The sequence below is a fragment of the Diadema antillarum genome, unplaced genomic scaffold, assembly GCF_040938485.1.
Source record: "Diadema antillarum isolate AM-2024a unplaced genomic scaffold, OU_Dant_1.0 seq00000290_RagTag, whole genome shotgun sequence".
Classification (NCBI taxonomy): Eukaryota; Metazoa; Echinodermata; class Echinoidea; order Diadematoida; family Diadematidae; genus Diadema; species Diadema antillarum.
This window is the reverse complement of record NW_027271316.1, coordinates 852092-866435: the sequence shown is the minus strand read 5'-3', so window position 1 is coordinate 866435 and position 14344 is coordinate 852092. Positions and strand designations below refer to the sequence as shown.

Genomic DNA, 14344 nt, shown 5'->3' with positions numbered 1-14344 from the left:
CAGATGAAGGTAATCTCCAAGAATATGGTGCGGGCTACACACTCTACTGGTCTGGGAAACCTCGGTGTGAACGACGTCTATCAGGAGTTGGTTTTATGGTCAAGAATTCCATCGCCTCCAGGCTCGAAAACCTTCCTACAGGCCACTCTGACCGGATTATGTCCATGCGTCTCTCCCTTCGCAACGGTCCATATATCACTCTGTTCAGTGTCTATGCCCCAACCCGTCAGGCGGAACCAGCCGAAAAGGATAAGTTCTACACTGATTTGCGCATCTTCTCCCAACAAGTTCGGGAAGACGACAAGGTTGTCATCCTTGGTGACTTCAACGCCCGCGTTGGGAAAGACTCAGAAACCTGGTCAGGAATCCTTGGTAAACATGGCGTCGGAAAGTGCAACGACAACGGACGCCTCCTCCTGGAGTTCTGCACAGAACAACAACTAGTCATCACAAACACCCTTTTCCAGCAGAGGGACAGTTTAAAGACTACCTGGATGCACCCCCGGTCCAAGCACTGGCATCTACTGGACTACATTCTGGTTCGCAGGAGAGACCAACGTGACGTGTTTCACACCAGATTTATGCCCAGTGCTGAATGCCACACTGATCATCGGCTTGTTCGCTGCAAGTTAAACCTTCATTTCAAGCCTAAGCTGAAATGCAGAGGGGCCCATCAGAAGAAATTCAATGTTGCTTACCTGCCGTCAGCTGAAGTGAGATGTAATTTTCAGACGAATCTCCAAACAATAAAGGCTTGAAGATGAAAACCAATTCAAGGACATTTCTCCTGAAGTCTTTTGGGCTATGATGAAATCAGCCATACAACAATCCTCCAAAGAGGTATTGGGACTCTCCTCCAGGAAGAACAAGGATTGGTTTGACGAAAGCAATCAGGAGATCAAAAAGCTACTTGCTAAGAAGCGATCTGCCCACCAGGCTCATCTCACGAATCCATCCTGTCCAGTGAAAAAAAAAGTGCCTTCCGTCTTGCATGCAGTCACCTCCAGCGCAAACTTCGAGAGATCAAGAATGGGTGGTGGACAAACCTTGCTAAACAAACTCAACTTTGTGCCGACACTGGCGACCTGAAGGGTTTTATGAGGCACTGAAGAGTGTCTATGGTCCCTCACACCAAGTTCAAAGTCCTCTTCGTAGCGCAGACGGCGAAGTTCTCCTCAACGACAAGACCTCCATCCTCACCCGGTGGTCAGAGCACTTTCAGTCGCTCTTCAGTGCCAACCGCATAGTACAAGAATCTGCCCTGCTCCAGATTCCCCAACAGCTCTTTAAACCTGAGCTGGATGAACTCCCTACCCTCGAGGAGACACTTAAAGCGATTGAACAAATGAAAATCGGCAAAGCAGCAGGTGTGGATGGAATTCCCCCAGAGGTATGGAAGGCTGGTGGAAAAGCCCTACACATCAAGCTTCACGAGTTCTTCACGCTTTGCTGGAACCAAGGCCAACTACCTCAAGATCTTCGGGATGCAATTATCATCACCCTGTACAAAAACAGAGGAGAGAAATCAGAGTGCACCAACTACAGAGGAATCACGCTGCTTTCCATTGCGGGAAAAATCCTTGCTCGAATTCTTCTCAATAGACTAACGCCTAGTGTCGCAGAAAGTGTTCTCCCGGAATCTCAGTGTAGTTTTCGCGCAAACAGAGGAACTGTTGACATGGTCTTTGCCCTCAGACAGCTTCAGGAAAAGTGCAAGGAACAAAACAAGGGACTTTACATTACCTTTGTTGACCTAACCAAAGCCTTTGACACAGTGAGTAGGAAAGGACTCTGGCAAATTCTGGAGCGCCTTGGTTGTCCCCCGAAGTTCCTCAATATGATCATCCAACTGCATGAAAACCAGCAAGGTCGGGTTAGGTATAACAGTGATTTCTCCGAACCCTTCCCAATTGACAACGGTGTAAAGCAAGGTTGTGTTCTTGCACCGACCCTGTTTACCATCTTCTTCAGTATGATGCTCAAACAAGCCATGGAAGAGTTCAATAACGAAGATGCTGTTTACACCCGGTACCGCACAGATGGCAGTCTATTTAATCTGAGACGTCTGCAAGCTCACACCAAGACGCATGAGCTACTCGTCCGTGAGCTACTCTTCGCAGATGATGCCGCTCTTGTTGTTCATTCAGAGTCTGCTCTCCAGCGCTTAACGTACTGCTTCGCAGTTACTGCTAAAGCATTTGGCCTTGAAGTAAGCCTGAAGAAAACCGAGGTTCTTCATCAGCCGGCTCCTCGACAGGATTACTAGTCCCCCCACATCACCATAGGGCAAACAGAACTCAAAACAGTTGATCAATTTACTTATCTCGGCAGCACCATCACATCAAACGCAAGAGTCGACAAAGAAATTGACAACAGACTTGCTAAGGCAAGCAGCGCCTTTGGTAGACTGCACGACAGAGTCTGGAAAAACAACCACCTGAAAAAGCAGACAAAGATCAGCGTGTACAGAGCCGTTGTCTTACCAACTCTCCTGTACGGATCCGAGTCATGGGCCCTCTACCGGCATCACCTACGCCTTCTTGAGCGCTTCCACCAGCGATGTCTCCGCTTCATCCTAAACATCCACTGGAATGACTTTATCACCAACATCAAAGTTCTTGAGCTGGCAGAGACTACTAGCATCGAAGCCACACTGATGAAAACTCAACTGCGCTGGGCTGGTCATGTCTCGAGAATGGAAGACCATCACCTTCCGAAGGTCATGCTGTACGGTGAGCTCTCTTCTGGACACCGAGACAGAGGTGGACCCAGGAAGAGATACAAGGACTGCTTGAAAAAAACCTTGAGCACCTGCAACATCGATCACCGACGGTGGGCTGCTATCGCCTCTGATCGCACATCTTGGCGCCTTACTGTTCGACGAGCAACAGCCGCCTTCGAGGATGATCGCAGGGCCCGACTCAACAGAAAAAGACAACAGAGGAAAAACCCAACACCCAACATCAACCAACCGACTTTCCCGTGCAACCGCTGCAACCGTGCCTGCCTGTCCCGCATCGGACTCATCAGTCACTTTCGAGCCTGCAGCAGACGTGGACTTCCTTAAATCTTCGTTCGCGAAGCAAAGCCATACTATGCTATGCAGTGCCGTACTAATATGTGTACGTTTACGCGTACGCATATCTGATCGAGCGCTAAAATTGGATGGTGGCAGCTGTCAGTTGGCACGCAGCCAAGAGAAGTCATTAGTCTACGATAAAAACAATATGTACTTTTTATTATCACAGCAGTAGAAACACATAAATTTTTTTTGTACCAATACCACATTTTTGGGTGATTCTTACATCTGGCATTCGAATATACAGCAAGGGGAAAAATGAAAGTGGACCTAAAGATATTGTTTGACCTGCAAGAGTACTACAAATAACACTCGGGGACTGGGTCGCATACTAGCAAATGGTGACGAACGGGACCATTTCGATTGGGAACCATTAATAGGTGCTCATCGGAACCATTTTGCGAGAACCATCTGATGAGAACCATTTTGGAGCCGACGAGAAGCATTTGAGAACCTTTTTTTCTTAGAGTGTACAGTATCGGTGGAGATGAGAATTGGGATTTTAACTTTTTGCGAGATACAAAGAAAACACTCATGAAATAGTACAGAGCATACCATTTTAAGAGGAATTCAAAGTTTATTTGATGAAAATCGGGTTTGGAATGCTGGAAACATCCAAGAACAAAGTAAAACAAAGCGATCGTAATAAAGTGTGAGTCTCACACTTATTAGAGTCTCTTTGTTTTGGATATCTCGGCCATTTCAAAACCAATGATCAAATAAACGTTGAATTCCTCATGGAATTACATGCTCTTTCATATTTCATAAGAGGTTTCTCTCACGCCAAAAAATTTGAAACCTGAAATTAGGTCTCAACCAAGACTATATACAATCCCTTTAAAACCAACACAGAATAGCCCCATTCCACGGAGATTTGTTGTCATCGGTCACTCGTCGTTACCTAATGTTGTTGCTTCCAGCTACCCACCGAAGTGTATCGGATCGCAGTCCCGATGGATCCGACTTGTGTTGGTCGACTATCAGGTCAGTGTCAGAACGCTCCATCCAGATTTTTTTTTTCCTCGTGCATCGTAAAATTGAGAAATGTTCAAACAAATTTCAGATTTGCCTATGACACAATTCTCACACGTTATACTAAGGGTGCTACCCCAGACTGTCCAGTGGCGAATCCAGAGGGGGTGCACCGGGTCGCCAGAAAGGTCACTGTGAGGCCAATCAGGCTGGCCCAAGTTGAATGCGTGTACTTGTCAGCGTTGACAGGTCCCAACAGAGCAAAGTCACCAAAAAGCATGTGACAAATCACCAAAAGCCATCAAAAATCACCAAATTTGGAAAAGCATATTAGGTAATGCTTCAATTTCATTTTCATTATTTTCATACCTCTTCCATTTTGGTCCACGTTTATTTCATTGGTCTAGTGTACCCCTCCAAAAAAATGAAAAAAATATGCAAATTTTATGTTTTATAATTCCCTTGTTCAGTATATTTTATAGGCCTATGTCATAACCTTTCATGTGATCAAATTTCATCAAAGTACATGAACTCTTCAGCTTTTTATCGATGTATAAATCATTTAGATTGCATATGTCGTTTAGATTTGCAGACACTCTAAAAAATGTGGTCTCCAAGCTCATTACGTATTCATGCCCGCGAGGTCCATGCATACGCATACGATATGCGGAGGCTTTTCAGGGCGTTGCGGTCTGACTGAAATAGGCATGTTGTAAAACCATGACGCACATTAATAATCATAGCTATGATTGCATGATGTCCACCAAGTTTTTAAAAAAGCAAGGCTGGCGAACGAATAATCCTTCATAGAACTTGCCACGTTTTATTATCAGCTACGTCTTGCACCTACCACTGCTATTAGGCTCTATAGTGATATGGCATTTTGATCCTGTGACAACATGGCCGGCGGCAACGGGGGAGGGGTGGGGGCTCGTGCCCACTTTTTGTGCACCACTTTCATCACTTTGGGCCCCCCACCTTTTTTAACCCGGAAGTGCGTAAGTGGCACTAAAAAAAAAATAGAGATCTTGAAGTGTGAGCGGGGTATGATACCCCCGTCACACAAATTCGGAATCAGCACGAATCAAGCAAAACCAGCCGGAATTAAGGATTTTCAAAATTCGCGGCACATTCGGGAGAAAAATTCAAATTCTAACAGCTTGGTAGGGAATGCTATTCGAATACTTGGAATGCACATCGAACCCTTCTCGAATCATTCTTGCACATTTCGAATGAATTAGCTCTCGAATGCTGCTCGAATGTACTTGGAACGCTGTGGATATTCAGAATGCTGTTAAAATGCGGTCAGAATTTTTAGAAAGCACTTCGAATGCCGCACGAGCGCGGTTCGATTGCTGCCCGAAGTCTGATGGTCGGAAAACGCCTCGAATGCAGTACAAACTAATTTCGAATGCGGTCAGAACGTTCCCGGAATGGCTATCACCAAATATACTTTGAATGTTCACGAATTCAAACGGAATGCAGCTCAAAAAATAGAATACACTTAGAATGTACATAGAATGCAACACGAATGTCCCGTGTGTGTCAAGAATGCCGCCGGAATGGTCTCCGATAGCATAATATGCCATGGTGATTTTCACCAGTCTCATTAACCCGATCATCCTTGGACCATGTTGCTTTGCTACAGATTATTGTCCTCCATCAACACAAGACCTCCTTGAAAGAGAGTATCTAGGCCAATTACCTCCTGGACAATTACCCCAGACCCTTCCCGTGACCCTAACCCTATGCTCCTAATCCTTAACCTAACCCTAACCCTATAACCCTAACCCAAACTCTAACTCCAAACCTAACCCTTACTCTAATCTTTACTCTAACTTTTTACAAACCAGTATTAACTGGGGGTAATCTACTGTATGGGCATTTGAGCATTTTTTTAGTTATTTAATTTGGCAGAATTTAAGGTGTAAAACAGTTCCGATTCTCCCTCAAGAGGTCAGATTGTTTCAAATGCTGTCAGAATGCCGTAGGAATATTTAGAATGCCGTAGGAATATTCAGAATGCAATCCAATTAGTGTCCAATTAGAATACCCTTCGAATTCAGGACGATATTTCTCCACTTCGAATGCTCTTCGAATGTTTTAAGCATGGGTAAAACATTCGGGCTGGCCACAAGAATGGGCCCGAATGTTTGGAACGCACTCAGAATGTCGTCAGAATTTTTAGAACCCAGCTAATATTTGGGCGTTTTCTGAATGCTATTGAAACGTTCCAAGTTCGTTATTTGGACGTTTTGTCAAAACGTTTTCAGAACGTCTTTTTGTGGAAGGTTTTTCGACGTATCACGTTTCAAATAAACGTTACAAAAACGTTTTTTAAACGTTTAAAAACCAATAGAAAAACCTTTCGGAATCTTTAAGGACGTGCAGAAAACCTGTTAGACGTTATACCTAGACGTCTGTAATATTCAAAACGTTCTGTGGACGTTCTGCGGACGTCCAGAAAATCTTTGAAAAAGCGTTTTAAGAGCGTCTAAAACGTCTTATTACCCATTCCATGTCACGTTTAGAGAACATTTTATATCCGTCTGGAACGTCCAGAAAACCTTTTATGAACGTCTTATGCTTATTTTTTATTGGGTAATTAAAAAAAAAAGTATAATAGTCATAAGATTATACAGGCACAATCTGGGATTAGTATATACCCTATAATCCTAATCTTATCCTAACCTGTTCCTAATGTCCTATCACCTATACCTATACAGCACCCTACTCCCAATTGATGAATCTGTATCACATTCGTCTATATGGGTGCTGTTCGTTATTCCGAAGGTTCGCTATTCCGAAGGTTCGTTATTCCGAAGGGTCGCTAATCCGAAACACGCAAATTCCCTATACCTAGAGGTTCGTTAATCCGAAAATGAAAAAGGGTTCGTTAATCCGAAAATTTGTGGTGTTATCCCAAAATTTCATGACTCCGAAGATTGGTTAATCCGAAAATGAAATTCGGAACAATGAACTTTCGGAATAACGAATCTTAGGAATAAAGAGCCTTCGGAATAACGAACCTTCGGAATAACGAGCTGCATGTAATGTTTTCTCAACTTTGTGGGAAAATATGAGCATAAAGAAGAAGCTTACTCACAGTTTCAGAAAAGTAGCCGAACGTTCTATGAAAACCTATCACAACTTTATAAGCTTTCATGGGAAAATAGTCGCAGGTGTAAATTAATAATATTTCATGGAACCGTACTGTTTGGTGATGATAAGAAAAAAAAAAACACGATGACGATGACGAAGACAATGAAGACAACAACAACAACAACGACAACAACGACGACAACGACGACAACAGCAACGCCTGTTAGGTGTTGAGCCAGACCTGAGAATATTACACTAACAGATTACTAGTATTCGGACTTGGCGTCGCGAAAACGACAGTACTCAGAATAATATCAATGATGATTGTGTACTTAGTATCCTAGGGCCTGTCTTATAAAGACTTGTGATAGAAATCAATCACAAGTTTCTTGTGAGCTGCAATGCAAGTTGCGATTGATTTGGGGACTTGTGATTGATTTGAAGGCTTTATAAGACAGGGCCCTAGAAATGTAAAGTTTCAGAGCGCCATCTACGACAAATTATTGTCCAAGTCGCAGGCACACGAACGAAGTAGTCTTGCGCTAGCGCTAAATTGCCTTGCTAGCAGCTAGCTGCAGTTTAGCTGCATTGCTGCGGTGTGCAGCTGCATTGCCGCCAGCTGCGGCAATAGGGGAGCTTCAGAAGCGCAGCCCCCGCGCCGCCGCGCCGCCGCGCCGCAGCGCAGCGGCATCATCACTCAACATGGCTGCGCCTAGGCGAAAGGAAGTGGCGTCACCCGCACGCGAAGGGGGCAGTCACTTGCTGACACCGTCTTTCCCTTCCGCGTTTTTGGCAGACGTCCCGACGGCAAATCTGATTTCTTTTGAAGATGATGATGTCATGTCATCGCGGCACGGAACTCATGAGATCGTCACGGGTGTCGGACGGCTTAGCATGGAAGCTGATCCATTTCTAGCTAGAGAGAAGAAGGTGGCGAGTCATACTGGGCTGTTGTCTGCTAGCGAGCCAGCCTTTCCCGGCGTACAGTCTCGAGAGCGCTCCGTTGCAATTTCGCGAACTTTGCCCCCAGAACGTCAGCAGCAGCAGCTAACACTCGATAGTGGAAGTCTGGATGGTTTTGAAGAATTTATGGCCGGTCGATTGTCGTCTGCCGAATCGTCTACGGGCGATCAGGAGAAAGGAACTGTCGAACAGACGACAGATGCAGCAAAGGAGCGAAATACAAATATGTGTCGATCGGAACCAACGAGTCCCACCAGCACCACAAGTGACGTGAGTGATTTGTGATTTTTACTCACTCACTACTCAGTTTCTAACTAGGGTTCTACACTCAGTCAAGTAGACCATGAGTTCTTCCTGTTTCACTCACATATTTTGTGTACATTTTATTCTTCTCACATACATTTTTAAAAGATAACTTGTATTAAGTTGTATAGAAGAACATAGCTAGCCGTTAGATCTACATGTATAGCTCTTTGTGCATTATTAGTCTTTCAGTAAAACTGCGGGTAATAACACAGCAAGTTAACTTAATAATGAATATATTTATGTAGAACATCAGTGTAAACAAATGATCTAGAAACTAGAATCTACCTTAGGTGATTCTTAGTTTACAAAATTCATTATTCACAGCCTCAAACAACTAGTGGTTGTACAAATCTAGAATTTACCACCGACAATTATGTTCATGATACTGACCAAATTTTTGGTTTTGAATCTAGAACGCGAGGGCACGGAACTGTGTACAAGGAGCGCCCCGGGGTTAGGTGTAGGGTACTAGGTGCCATCATATCACAACTTGCTAAACTCCTTTATACTCAGTTCCCAGGGGGTACAAACATGTCTATGAGACACATATGCCAAAGCATTGTCGATGTGACAGCATTTGCTCTCTTGTTTTGAGGATCACAGCATAATTGTGTTACCGGTACACGTACACATGTACATTGACCTGCCTGTCTAGATCTTGTAACCTTTCTGAAAATAGTTTAATAAGAGTAAAAGACAAGGTTAGCTAAAACTAGACTGGATAGTATTACCCCTCCCCCCCCCCCCCTCGTTTTGATTTGTCAAACTGCTTCAGCAAAAAAAAAAAAAGTTTTATAATGGATGTACGCAACTATTGACACATTGTCACCTGTTTTTATTGTCTATGAATAGCCTTCCCCCCCCCCCCCCCCCTCGATATCTCAACACAATTCACAATTCAGAATTTTATGGACATGTTGTTTGCTGGCACTTTATGGAAACAACCTTTACAAGTTAATGCTACGTCATATAGTATACTTCCTTATTAAAAAGGGAATCTGCAACAAGCAAACTAACAAACAAATTGAAAATACAAAACCAATTTATACACTACATATTTGTAATACACTGTATATTCCAGATATTACTCAAGTACTGTATTTCAAAGTACAGGAGGTGTATGACTCACTGTATTCCATAAGGAATGTTATAATTGCACAATCCTGATCTCTCTAATGGATACAAGTACATGTCCACATTATATACAAACTTCAGTGATAACAATAATTTTTATAACAAAATCTGTAACAGGTCTTTAAGAGCTGTTTTATTCCTGTTGTCTTATTCTTTAAATATTGTGAACATCTCTCTGTTTACAATAGGGCCTTGACTGAGCACTGCTAAATGATTGTGCAAAAAGTGTAAATGCTGCCTGAAAAAACAAACAAACAAACAAACAAACAAACACAAAACCTGTCAACAACAAACAACTTATCTAATCAGGATTTTACACTGCCTTTTTTCCCTCAGATTTATCAGAGGTTGAAAACAAAAGTGAGCACTGCACTATGTTTTTCTGAAACCTTGCATGATGTGTTCATGTGATGTGTGTTTGTTTTCATTATGTCGTCAAAAATATATCTCCATTCGCGGTCAGCTTTCCATACCACCCTCTTGAGCGGAAATGAACCAATTACTTGGGCCACTCGCCTCTTCCTCTTGGGGAGTCCACACGTGTGCCTGATCTCGCCACCTTTCATGCACACGTGTATAATGCAGAAGGAAACACTCATGATAAAAGGGATGTGAACTCGCACTCAGTGGCACATTAGATTCATGGAAAGGGGATGCTAGTCTTTGTTCAAGAGAACATGTCATTGTCTATACAACCAAATCAAGTGAATTGTTTTTATGCACAAATTTTCTGGTCTTATTTTTTTCCCTTTTCCTTTCTAAAAGGGTGAAATACAGCTAGAGCTACGTGTATTTACGGAATGTTCCCTAATTTTAGGAAAAATCTTATCTTTTGTTTATGTTTAATGAACATTCATTTATTTTTTTTTTTTGCACTCACTGTTTTTAGATGAAATACTATGGGGTATTGATATTTTTGTTCTGTTGTTTGATATGTCTGTCCATAGACTAAGCTCTTCTTTTCAAGTGTTTTTTTTTTCAGTTTTTAGCATAATTGTATAAGTTTAGATTTCAAACAAATGAATACATGTTACAGGGAAGCACTGATTAGTTGTCATTACCGTACTGCAAAATTAGATTTATGAGCATACACGCTTGTACTGTACAGTACTGTATAAGTGGTTTCTTTCGCGTACAGAAACTTTCGCGGTTTCCATCGGTGCTGACTTTTTCGCGTGTGTTTAAATTCGCGGTCGGTAATGATAGCGTTGTACAAGCGACGAGTTCAAAACATTTTCGCGTGATGTTAAATTCGCGGTTCAACCTCAAACCGCGAAAAGCGCGAAAATAAAACCACCGCGAAAGAAACCACTTTTACAGTATAGTGATCATCCCTTGATAAAACTAAGATTTAAATGGATGTACATACGTGTGTGTACCGGTACATATACAAGTTGTATGTCGTGAAGACTAAAATTTTGTATTCTTGATATACAGTGAAAATGTATTCAAAATATGGCAAGCTTTGATTTTGTGATTCTGTGAAGCAGCAAGTTTCATCTCTCTCTCTCTCTCCCTCTCTCTCTCTCTCTCTCTCTACCCCTTTCTCTCTGGACTCCTCTTTTTTGCTCTTCAATTTTCTCTAGCCTACTTTTCTTTTATCTCTCTCTCTCTCCCCCTCTCTCTCTCTCTCTCCCTCTTTCTCTCCCTCTCTTGCTCATAATAATAATAATAGCTGGTTTTTATATACAAAATGTAGCGCATTTCACACTTAAGTGTCTCAATGCGCTTTACAGACTATGATTACCCCGGTCACTTGATACATTATTTCCAACCAGCACTAAACAGTGCTCATTCTCCATTCCCTGGGGAGCATTCCAGCCAGTCGCAGCCATTTTACAGGCGCGCACATGCTGATCAACCAACATAAGCTTTCTCATCCTACCGGGTACCCATTTATACTCCTGGATGGAGAGCAGCAATGTGGATAAAGTGCCTTGCTGAAGGGCAAACGTGTCGGGCTTGGCATGGGCTCATGGATAAGCAATGCCACAGTTGGTTTTACTGTACTCACAGGAATCTTGAAAGCAATTTGTTCAATTTTTGTCAATTGTCTTTTTTTCTATTTGCACAGTCTTCTTTCTTGCCTCCTCTTCATTTTTCTCTCTTTCTCTCTCTTTGCTATACTTTCCTTATGTTTTTCATCCTTACGTCCCCGTTATGCGAATCTTTAATGTTTAGTTTAATGTGTTTTTGATGTGATTTTTATATATTGTTTTATGCATGCTTTCCAACTTTGCATTTCTGTTATGAATTGCACTCTTCGATTTGTTTTTAAAATGTCAAGTTTACGTAAACTCACACTGTTAATCTGTGTAAGAGACTTTTTTGATGCAAGTGCTATTAAATTTGAAAAAAACAAACAAAAACGAATTAAATAAATGAGTGAATGAATTTCCTGATGGGTGCTGTTTATTGTTTTCGAATGTATCCCGTTGGACTTAGAGAATGAAGTATTCATTCAATCACACCACCGATATTTCCACATTATGCTATCAAGTCTTTAGAACAGCTAAAATCCTCCCACTTCCCCACCCGACAACAACAACCCACCAAAACAAACAAACAAACAAACAAACAAACTCAAACACAAACGATGAGTTTGTAAAATTTATGCAAGTCAGGAACATTTAAATTAACCTGTTGAGGATGGGCTGACTTTGCTACAACACGTATATTCCATGATAATACACTTTCCCAAGTATACCTGGGACTTGTCCTCAATGGGTTATTTAAATGTCAATTCTGGTTCAAGGACTGATCTATGTTATCAAGGCCGTGCAGCCTTGCATCTTTCTTTGCGAGCCCAAATACATATCTTGAGCAATCCATGATGCATGCACACATATTGTAATACTAGTCAAGTTTTTCTTCATAGTATGAAAGTGTGATATGAGTGTCACAGAAAGGTGTTTGATAGATTGCTCAGATCAGATTATCTGACAGGTGTGAATTGGGTCCCTCCCCTACTCTATCCGGGTACAGAGAATGTGTAGGTGAGAATCATACAGAGAATGTAGTCTGTATAAAGAGTCTGAAAACAGGAAGCCAACACTTTTAAGTGCAGACCGTAGAACAGTGCTGTTTGAATGTCCTTCATACTGTTGTAGGAAAGTCCTATTGCACAGTTAAAGGTCCAGTTTACCTTTGGGAGCAGTCATTTGCAAAATGTTCAAGATATCGCCTTTCATGTATATGTGTAGGTCTGTTGTACCACAAAACACCCTTCCATGTGAAAGTTTTGCAATGAAGCCTAAGTTATAAGGAGATGTCAACATTTTTCTCAATAAATCGTAGCGGTATACGGTTTAGTTTGGAAATATTTTTATTATAACTATTGTTCTTACTTTGTATATTTAACAATACTTAGAATCAATTTTACTGATTCAAATTTTCACAGTGGTTTTTTCTATCCCTAACTCACACTTGAGAACTATTTTAAAGCAGTAATACTGGGTTTTCGTTTCATCTGCAAATGGTAAATTATGTCTTTAATATACTGCAGACGCACACAATGTGCGCTAGAATAAGGATACAAACTGTATAGGGCCTACCACATAACATGCGAAAGTGAAAGTCCCATTTGCAGTGCTGTATAAGTCGAGAAGCACCTGGGGAAGTGAACTCCTGGATACTTTTTATGGAAATGTATCAATTCAGTATAACACCGAAACTGAGATCAGATACATAATATCTTTTTTGAGTTTATTTTTAATGGTTTGCTCTTCCTTTTGAAGTCATTTGTGAAGACAATTAGAGGCATGCACATGAATCCAAGTCAAGGTTTAGACAGGGAAACTGCTTCTGGTTTGATATGATAGTGGACTGCAGTCACTGTTGCCACGGAGGGAAAGAAAATACATAATCTTGACAGGATAACATTTGCTGCATACAATTGCACACTGTATGTTTTTGCAGTACCTTTTTGTAGATGAATTTCTTAAAGATATTCTGACATACCAAGTCCTACAAACAAGACATTTGTTTTTTTTGGAAATGTGGAAAATACCACTGATTTTGATTTGAAATAACCTATACCATAAAAAGAACATTCAACATGTTTGATCACTTTTTTAGCAAAATGAAAGAGCACTTGACTTTGATACCTCTAGAGTCTATGTAGGAAAGCAGGGGGAATGATATCGCATGAAATGTTTCAATATCATTGGCATGTTTAGTGACTGTGTACAAAACTGTGTCATTTTGTGGAATTCTCTTTATATTTTCTTTCTTTATATTGTTTTCCACACATGGCATCAAAATGTTGCTATCTCATTCAGTTGTAAAGATTCAAAACTTTTCAACAGATTGTCCATCTGATAATGTTCAGCTAGTTAACATTGTTGCATGCATTCAATTTTACATGTTTTCAGCATGTGGAAACTTCCCCTTTAAAGAAAGTTACATCCTTTTCCTGATTCTCCATTTAATGTGTATATCATGTGTTTTGGCCCAGGATTTCCAGAGCAAGTCGGTCAAATTGTGTGGATACCTGGACAAGCAGGGGGAGAAGGGCATTCTTAAGTCTTTCAAGACTAGATGGTGAGATTCAAGACATTTCTGTGCTTTCTTTGCTGATTAACAAAATATTTCCTGAGGTTTGTATTTTCATCAATTTTTGCAAAATTAAAGGCATGCAAAAATATTGACTCTGATCCCGATATGAATGTGACGTATTAGTCAAAATGTTCCTCCGTTCAGTACATGACTCCACAATCGCAAATTTAACCATTTATAGTGCTCTTTAATTTTAATTTTGCAAAGATTCGCGAAATTAAAATGCACGCG

At 41.4% G+C, this 14344-nt stretch overlaps 1 protein-coding gene across 1 annotated transcript in view; it reads left to right on the top strand.

Annotated features, from left to right (window-relative positions):
* The first annotated feature begins 378 nt into the window (after positions 1-378).
* Positions 379-14344, top strand: part of LOC139730087 (uncharacterized) — a 79654-nt gene continuing 65688 nt past the window's right edge. The window contains exons 1-5 of the mRNA XM_071640996.1: positions 379-421; positions 1092-2169; positions 2332-3053; positions 7758-8386; positions 14013-14098. Coding sequence (XP_071497097.1) covers positions 379-421; positions 1092-2169; positions 2332-3053; positions 7758-8386; positions 14013-14098 — 2558 coding nt within the window. The remainder of the gene's footprint in view (positions 422-1091; positions 2170-2331; positions 3054-7757; positions 8387-14012; positions 14099-14344) is intronic.